Consider the following 8,859-nt stretch of genomic DNA (forward strand, 5'->3'; position numbering starts at 1 on the left):
TCAAAAAGGACCGCGAACGAATTTGGTGTTGACCATAGAATTGCAAAGGCTCATGAGGCAAGGACACCCTGTGTACGTATGTCATATCAGCCAAGTGAGGAAGAAGGAGGAGGATCCTAAGAATATTGCAGTTGTGAATGAATTTATAGATGTTTTCTCTCATGAAATTCCCGGCATGCCACCTTAACGAGAAATTGATTTCACAATAGACTTGGTGCCTAGGACGGGACCGATTTCTAAGGCCCCTTATCGCATGGCTCTGAAGGAGATGGAAGAATTAAAGTCTCAGCTTGAGAAATTGTTGGACAAGGGTTATATCCGACCTAGTGTTTCCCCTTGGGGGGCTCCAGTTCTTTTTGTAAGGAAGAAAGTTGGCAGTCTAAGATTATGTATTGATTATAGGGAACTAAATAAGGTGACCATTAAGAACAAGTACCCGTTACCCCTCATCGACGATTTATTTGATCAATTGAGAGGAGCTGGGATCTTTTCAAAAATTGATTTAAGATCGGGTTATCACTAGCTAAGAATAGCTAAAAGGGATATATATAAAACAACTTTTAGAACACGTTATGGGCATTATGAGTTCACTGTGATGCCTTTTGGATTAACAAATGCTCCAGCTGCATTCATGTGTTTGATGAATCAAGTATTTAGTGCGTTTTTGGATAAGTTTGTGGTAGTCTTTATTGATGACATATTGGTCTATTCGAAAGACCGGGATGATCATGAGAAACATCTACGTTTAGTCCTGCAAACCCTGCGAGAAAATAAGTTGTACGTGAAATTGTCGGAGTGTGACTTTTAGTTGGAAAAGGTCTCATGTTTGGGACATTTTGTTTCTAAGGAGGGTGTCTCGGTTGATCCGGCAAAAATAGAGGCAGTTCGAAGTTGGTCGTCAACAAAGAATGTCACCGAAGTACGAAATTTCTTGGGCTTGGCTGGGTATTACCGTCGTTTTGTCAAGGATTTCTCGCGTATTGCCCGGCCTATGACTTCATTGATGAAGAAACAGAAGAAGTTCGAGTGGATTGACGAGTGTGAACAGGCCTTCGTGACTTAGAAGGAAAGGTTAACTACGGCCCCTGTTCTTACTCTACCTTACCCAAAGTTGGATTATACTGTTTACAGTGACGCATCGAAGAAAGGATTGGGTTGTGTACTGATGCAGGACCGTAAGGTGATTGCTTACGCATCACGACAATTGAAAGTACGTCAAGTTAATTATCCTACCCATGATCTGGAGTTAGCTGCTATAGTGTTTGCTCTCAAAATATGGCGGGATTACTTGTATGGCGTCAAATGTAGGATCTACACTGATCATTAGAGTCTGAAGTATCTCTACACTCAGCTCGATTTAAACATGCGACAACATCGGTGGCTAGAGTTGATGATAGATTATGATTTGGAGTTCAAATATCATGAGGGACGAGAAAATTTAGTAGCCGATGCGTTGAGTAGGAAGTCCAATCACTCGTTGTCCGCCTTGGACGGAGTTGAAGAGTTGCATCAGGATTTTGCGAGGTTGAACTTGGAAGTGGTGCGTAAGGTTGAATTACAGGGATATCTGAATGCTTTGTCTATTCGACCTTCGTTCTTTGAAGAAATTTTGAATTCCTAGGATAAAGACCCGAAACTGTTGAAGTTGAAGGAACAAGCTCGGGAAGAAAAAGCGGAGGGATTCTTTGTTCATGAAGATGGGAGCTTGAGGTTCAATGGTCACTGGTGTTTGCCGACAGGGGAAGAATCTTTGAAGGAACGTATTTTGAATGAGTCCCATTGTACGAAATTTTCAGTCCATGCAGGCAGTGACAAAATGTATCAAGACCTTAAGCTAATGTTTTAGTGGTCTGGGATGAAGAAGGATATTGCAGATTATGTCTCGCGTTGTTTGACTTGTCAAAAGGTTAAAAGTGAGAATAAAAGACCAGGAGGTTTACTGCAACCTTTGGAGATATCAGTATGGAAGTGGGATGGTATCTCTATGGATGTTGTTGTGGGTTTACCCCGGACGAAGGCGGGAAATGATGCGTTATGGATCATAGTGGATCGTTTGACTAAATCAGCACGTTTCATCCTTATGAACTATCGTTGGGAGATGGAACAATTAGCTCAAGTTTACATTAAGTATGTCGTGCGATTTCACGGTGTGCCCCGTACAATTGTGTCCGATAGAGATACACGGTATTTGTCACAATTTTGGCAAACCTTGCAACAGGCAATGGGCACTACGTTGCTTTATAGTACGTCTTTCCATCCGCAGACAGATGGGCAGACGGAACGGACAAATCAAATACTAGAAGATATGTTGCGCGCTATTGCCATGGAATGGCAAGGGTCGTGGGATGAACATTTGGACCTGGTCGAATTTTCTTACAACAACAGTTATCAGGCATCTATACAGATGGCTTCATTCGAGGCTTTGTATGGGCGTCGTTGTCGTAGTCCGGTTTATTGGGATGATTTCACCGAAGCAATGACCTTGGGCCCAGAATTGTTGTTCTAAATGACTGAGAAAGTGAGATTGGTAAGGGATCATTTGAAAGCGGCACAGGATCGTCAGAAGTCTTACGCTGATTTAAAGCGACGTCCAGAAGAGTTCATCGTCGACAAACAAGTATTACTTCGCGTGTCACCCATGCGCGGAGTAGTGCGTTTTGGTGCTCATGGAAAGTTGAGCCCTCGATTCATAGGACCATATGAAATTTCGGAACGGGTGGGTAAGGTGGCATATCGGTTAGCCCTTCCAAATTCCTTGGACAAGGTACACGATGTATTTCATGTGTCGCAGCTTAAGCGAATCATGCTGCAGCCTCTCATGTCTTAGATCCCGAATCTTTAGATTTGGATACATCCTTGTCTTACTCTGAGCAACCAGTTAGATACTTGGACACGAAGGTCCGTAGTACACGGCGGAAGGATATATCTATGGTAAAAGTCTTGTGGTCAAATCACGAACATGAAGCGACTACATGGGAAACGGAGGACTCTATGAGAGCAAAGTACCTCCATCTCTTTCAGGTTAGTAGCGTTACAGGGACGTAACTTCCTAAGGGGGGTAGAAGGCGATAGGAATTTCGCGCGAGTGTTTTGTGAGGGCGTAACCTCTTTGACTTATAGTCTTGCCTCTTTACAAGTGTCGTGTTAAGATAGTGTGTGTGTCCTGCGTTTTTCGTTGTCATGCAAGTTACGAGGGCGTAACTTCTTTTAACAAGGGTAGTCTGTAGCACCCCGTAATTTATCGGGTTTAAAAAGAAAATATAATAAAATAAAAAAATAAATAAGATTATTAAATTATACAATTTTACATATATAATTATAAGAATAAAGTAAATAAAATTTTAACGATAACGAGTTTTATCACGTACGATGTCATCGCGTGACGTTTCTTTTATGTTTTAATAAAATCATAATAATTACTTAATTAATTAATTAAATTAAAAAAATAATTAGGGGAAATTGAGGGGGTGGCCGGTTGGTGGAGGCATGGGAGGAATCTTGTAACTCCTCTTATAATTGTGTATTATGGCACAATTATGACCAATATCTTAAGTGCCTATTAATCTTTAAACTCCTTTGATTTTCCTGACCATTTCAAAACTTCAAGTAAACAAAAAAATTCCGAAATTTTCTCCCTTTTCGCTCCTTGAATTCGGCACATTCAAAAGGAAAAATAATTCTTGTTGTTCAATCCAATCTTTTGATCAAAGGGTAAGTTTAATTGAATTGTTAATTATAGATTTTATATACAAAGATTTCTAAAAAGAATTATATTTTATGTATGATGATATCTTATGACTTATAAGAGGATCGAATATTTTTCTTTATATATGAAAATTTTCTCCAATAATCCTTTAATAAACTTTAATTTGTTAAAAGGATTAAGAAAAGAACTTTTTGATCAATATTTTTTAACGAAATTTAAATTTGTTATAAGAATTAAGAATTAAAGTTACAATGATATTTAAATAATTTTTTTTATGGTTTACTTTTCTCTAACAAAATTTCAATTGTTAGATGAAATTTAAATGGTATAGACCAAGTAGTGTATAGTTATTCAAGAGATTATAAATCCTTTAGCAAAATTTGATTTGTTTGAAAGATTGTGTTTATGCATATACGTTTTGATTTAAAAGGGTGATTTGGTTTATGATTCTCTACAAAATTTTAATTTCTCAAGAGAATCAAGTATTTAATTTAATTATCATAATTTATGAAATTTTAAGCTTCTTGTAGGATTTTGTGAATGTGACCTTGTTAGATGTATTTTGGTCATGAGATTTAAAAGGTTAATCATTTGAATAATGTATATATAAAAATAATAATAATAATAATAATAATAATAATAATAATAATAATAATAATAATAATAATAATAGTAATAGTAGTAGTAGTAATAATAATAATAATAATAATAATAATAATAATAATTATAATAATAATAATAATAATAATAATAATAATAATAATAATAATAATAATAATAATAATAAAGTTTTGGGCAGCAGGAGTTCTGTCTCGGTAAAGGTGCCGATCCGGAAATGTTAATCGTGTTCCGTTGTTTTATGCACCGATGCGTTAAAAACTCGTTAAACGCTTAAAATAATTAAAAATAGTAATTTGATGTTAGAAATTATGAAATTTGGTACCCAAGGTAATTGACGCGTTCCGAACGCAGCGGCGAAGTCGGATTTTTCATTTGAATTTATTAAACTGTCCAAATTGATCATTTAAGTTTCTGGTTAAAATTTACAAAATAGGAACTAATAGGAATTTGGATAAAACATTTAAAATTATCAAATCCTAGTGAACTCTTAGTAGTATGGAGTGGATTAAATGTGTAAATACAATCTAATACGTGATTGTTTTGTGTGTGTGTGTGTGTCATATTTAGGACCTCGATTCATAAGAGGGCGAAATTTCTATCGTGGTTAAATATCGTTTGGTTGCAACGCTTAAAGGTACACGCTTAGACCATACTGTTTATGTGGTTGTGCAAGTAGTGTTGTTTCATTTCTAATCGAGGCATTGTAAATCACATAAGGATTAGACACTTCAAATAATTTGAAAGAAATTAATTGGAAATTGAGAATTTATGTGTTGTCACCCAAAGGGGTTGACGTTTAGTTGAATTATGTTACCCAAAGGGGTTAACGTATTGTTTTGGATTATTACAATTATTGTTACCATGGCAGTTTTGGATCATTACGGTCACCATGGGGATATGCATACTTTAGCCTTTGACGACCCGAACAGGACGGGCAACGTCTTAGGTCTGTGGTTTTCTTGGGATTAGGTCTCCCAAGTGTATTCCTCCAAAAAGATTTGGATTTATACTTGAACGACCCGAATAGGACGAGCAACGTTACAAGTTGAGATTAACTAATAATGAATGTATTAGAGCCTATGCATGCTAGGATAAACATATTGCTTGTATTCAACCCGATTGATATTTGTATGAAGTCTCTAACATGTATTGGTTTGTTTCTTTGGAACCTACTGTGTGTTGTCATACGACGACTAGTACGTTGATTGCAGGTGGGGTTTTGAGTGAGGTCTCGACTTAGAACCCGTAGTCATCAAGACTATGCTATTATCATTTTGTATTGGATTATGAGTAGAAAGAAACTATGTACTTATGTAACAGGAGATAGTGTTGTTTTCTTTTCGCTTCCACTTATTTCAATTAGTTTGTCTAGAGGCCTTTAGGCTCTCGAGTTGTACGTAAGAGCTTCCGCTTACATATTTTCTTTCACGCTGGTACTATTTTCTGTTTTAGCTATATTTCTTTATCGACGAAACGTTGAATATCCTAGAGAAAAGTCTTCCCTAGAGTCCAAAGAGTGAACCGGAGTTTGTATTTTCATATGGATTTCCGAGTCACTTAAATCGGACCATTACAGGTGATCTTATTAATCTCCATATAATCAATACACAATCTCATCGTTCCATCCTTCTTCTTCACAAATAGAACAGGGGCTCCCCAGGGTGACACACTAGGTCGAATAAAACCTTTCTCTAATAAGTCATCCAATTGCTTTTTTAATTCGGCTAACTCCACTGGAGCAAAACGGTACAGAGTCTTAGAGACAGGGGTAGCGTCAGGAATTAGATCAATATGAAAGTCAACCTCTCTCCTTGGAGGTAAACTAGGTAGATCCTCAAGGAAAACATCAGAATAATCACAAACAATTGGGGTTTCCTCAAGACTAAACTTGATTTTCTCCTCACTACTAGAAATAAAACACAAATATCCCTTATCTCCATGTTTAATCATCTCAATAACTTGAACTGCAGAAATGGTCTGAATGGGAAACATAGAATTCTTCCTAATCAAACATTCTCCACGTGGAGCCTTAACCCGAACGATCTTTTCTTTACATAAAATCTCCGTATGATGACGTCCCAACCAGTCCATTCCCAAAATAATATCATATGTACCCAAATCAAACGCTATTAAATCGGCAGGTAAATGGTTGTCTGAAATCTCAAGAGGGAAATTAGGAAAGATACGGTCACATAGGAATGGTGAACCGTTAGGTAATAGAATTTAGAGATTTAATTTTTGAGATTCAAGAGAGATAGAGGATTTATGAAGGAAAAAAGTAGAGATAAAAGATCGGTCAGCTCCTTAGTCAAAAAGAATATGACCCAAAGAGTCTCCTACGACAAAGTGACAAGAAATGACCTTACCCTCAAACGCCTGATGAAGATTGTCTACATGGTTCCTAATAGCGTGCAAACCGGCAGTCCTCGTAGCTGCAATACTCTGAACATTTCCCCAAGAACTAGAAGCTCCATAATTACCAGTACGACTAGCTCCCAACTGGATCCCTTCTCGGCAGTTAGTGGAAACATGACCCTCCTTTTTGCATTTGAAGCAGATGATCTTCCCAGTGCATGAACGACCTCGGTGATCCTTACCACATAAGCGACACTTCCAAACTGTGATTCTTGTTGAAGTTGTTGGTTGGAACGGCTTGCGATCCCAATTGGTCGGCCTCTTGTTCCTGTTGTTTTTGCCTCCACCAAATTTTCTTTTGTTGGTGTTGTCCTCCTTGTCAAGGATTCTCTCATACTCAAGCGCTCGGTCGTAGAGATCTCAGAAGTCAGAATACTTCCCGATCCCCTTTTGGATCTTAAGATTAAGACCCTCGAAGAAGCGGGATGCACGAACACTTTCTTTGCTTACGATGTCAGAAGCAAATCGAGACAGCTCATTGAACTTTCAACTGTACTCAATCACTGTCATAAGACCCTGACGAAGATGTAAGAACTTATTCTCCTTTCCAGTTGGAGTGATGGCGGATAGAATTGTTGACGTAGACTTATAAGGAAATCATCCCAAAAGGTATCAGTAATAGTGGCCTTGACAGAACGCCACCATAACTCTGCTGGACCAAATAGGTAGAAGGAAGCCAACATTACTTTTAGGTGCGCTGGACAATTAATGACCTCTAGAAGTTTCTCCATCTTTGTGAACCAATTCTCGAAGCGAACCGGATCAGCTTCTTCGTTGTATTGCGGCGGACGATGATATGCCATATTCTTAAAGTATATCCCGTCGTCATTGGCCTCTTGAGCCTGATGCTCCATAAGGGTGATCAGTCGTTCATTTGTCATTTCCATCCAAGCTATTTGTGCTTCTAGCTCTCGAACTCTAGCTTCGTGATTAGATGAAGTTACGCCATTTCTTACCTAAAAAATTTTTTTTTTAAACATGTTACTAACTTTCACATTAACTTAATTAATCTGGCACGTAATTTTACACATAGTCACATAAGCACATAGAAAATAAATAGAATTTTTAGGAAGACATGTTTTGAAAATCATTTGAAATTCTTTTATTTTTTATTTATTTATTATTTTTTAAATCGGCTATCGAGCCTTTCACATAGAACTAAAATTCCAAGATTCGAGTAACTTTAGTTCTGATACCATGTGTAGTAGGAGCGGCACTCTCGATACATAATTAACATTAATAATTATACTTAAGATAAATAATGCGGAAGTGTAAAACGTCGAACTGCTAAAAACCATTTAAACTAAAATTGTTCAAAACATAAGTTAAAAAAAATATTACAACTGAGAAAATATAAAATAAGGTTTGCTTGAATACGATAAAAAACCATAAGTACAATATAGTCATCAAAGTCATCAAGTAAAATCAATGAAGCTACGTTCTCGATAGAATAATTAATGTTGCGGCCTGGATTGAAACCTGAGCTAAATTTTCCTGCAAAATACTGTCATCCATAATATGGATGACAACCGATTAAATCGGTCAGCGATAAAACCGACTATAAGTTTCTCAACAAGCTTATGATGCGATAGTTAAATCATGCTTACAGAATAATCATCAAGCACAATATAGAAGGTTATTACTCATTTTTGACCTTAACAAAGCCGCTAAGTTACATTCTCAATACTTGCAGAAGTTCATTACTGCAACTAAATACTTGGTAACCTTAATGCTTATTTAATCAAATTCAATTACGCCTCATAACTTTACCATCATAGCACATCACAAGATCACAACAATAATGACAACTGATATATGTAAGGGTTTGGTTAGGTGAGGACCGTAGTCCTAAACCCTATCTGTGGTGGGAGTCGTCACTCCTCTCAATATTGTTATGCATATGCTCGAGACTTCACAGGATGGGTTTTTCTCGGACCCCTTGTCTGACACCGCATTTTACGTGCCAGCGAATACGGACGCCGGGATTTTACATGCCGGTCTATAGTTCGACGTTACCTTACTATCAGAGTCATACAATCATTATCATGCAATATCAAACAAGATTTTAAACCGAAATAGTTTACATTCTTATAAGTCAAACTTCCACGAGTCAAAAT

At 37.1% G+C, this 8,859-nt stretch overlaps 2 protein-coding genes across 2 annotated transcripts; both read left to right on the forward strand.

Moving 5' to 3' along the window:
- Positions 1–253: 253 nt before the first annotated feature.
- LOC130799350 (uncharacterized) lies at positions 254–2,506 on the forward strand. The gene is made up of 9 exons (XM_057662452.1): positions 254–415; positions 524–649; positions 809–1,054; positions 1,172–1,210; positions 1,328–1,540; positions 1,622–1,818; positions 1,907–1,976; positions 2,219–2,331; positions 2,446–2,506. The coding sequence occupies exons 1-9, from the start codon at positions 254–256 to the stop codon at positions 2,504–2,506; spliced, it is 1,227 nt and encodes a 408-aa protein (XP_057518435.1).
- LOC130799351 (uncharacterized) lies at positions 2,507–6,321 on the forward strand. Its single transcript, XM_057662453.1, has 3 exons — positions 2,507–2,720; positions 2,813–3,021; positions 6,298–6,321. The coding sequence occupies exons 1-3, from the start codon at positions 2,507–2,509 to the stop codon at positions 6,319–6,321; spliced, it is 447 nt and encodes a 148-aa protein (XP_057518436.1).
- Positions 6,322–8,859: the final 2,538 nt, after the last annotated feature.

The sequence above is a fragment of the Amaranthus tricolor genome, chromosome 14 (genome assembly GCF_026212465.1).
Source record: "Amaranthus tricolor cultivar Red isolate AtriRed21 chromosome 14, ASM2621246v1, whole genome shotgun sequence".
In the NCBI taxonomy this organism is placed as follows: Eukaryota; Viridiplantae; Streptophyta; class Magnoliopsida; order Caryophyllales; family Amaranthaceae; genus Amaranthus; species Amaranthus tricolor.

What these genes read in the sequence shown, in the direction of transcription:
- LOC130799351 (XM_057662453.1), top strand. Translation starts at nt 2,507, where the DNA reads ATGACTGAGAAAGTGAGATTGGTAAGGGATCATTTGAAAGCGGCACAG. An exon ending in TGAAATTTCGGAACGGGTGG is followed by an intron (nt 2,721 to 2,812) that starts GTAAGGTGGCAT and finishes ATCATGCTGCAG; the next exon opens with CCTCTCATGTCTTAGATCCC. An exon ending in AGTACCTCCATCTCTTTCAG is followed by an intron (nt 3,022 to 6,297) that starts GTTAGTAGCGTT and finishes CTTGAACTGCAG; the next exon opens with AAATGGTCTGAATGGGAAAC.
- LOC130799350 (XM_057662452.1), top strand. Translation starts at nt 254, where the DNA reads ATGGCTCTGAAGGAGATGGAAGAATTAAAGTCTCAGCTTGAGAAATTG. An exon ending in CATGCAGGCAGTGACAAAAT is followed by an intron (nt 1,819 to 1,906) that starts GTATCAAGACCT and finishes ACTTGTCAAAAG; the next exon opens with GTTAAAAGTGAGAATAAAAG. An exon ending in ATCAGTATGGAAGTGGGATG is followed by an intron (nt 1,977 to 2,218) that starts GTATCTCTATGG and finishes ACCTTGCAACAG; the next exon opens with GCAATGGGCACTACGTTGCT.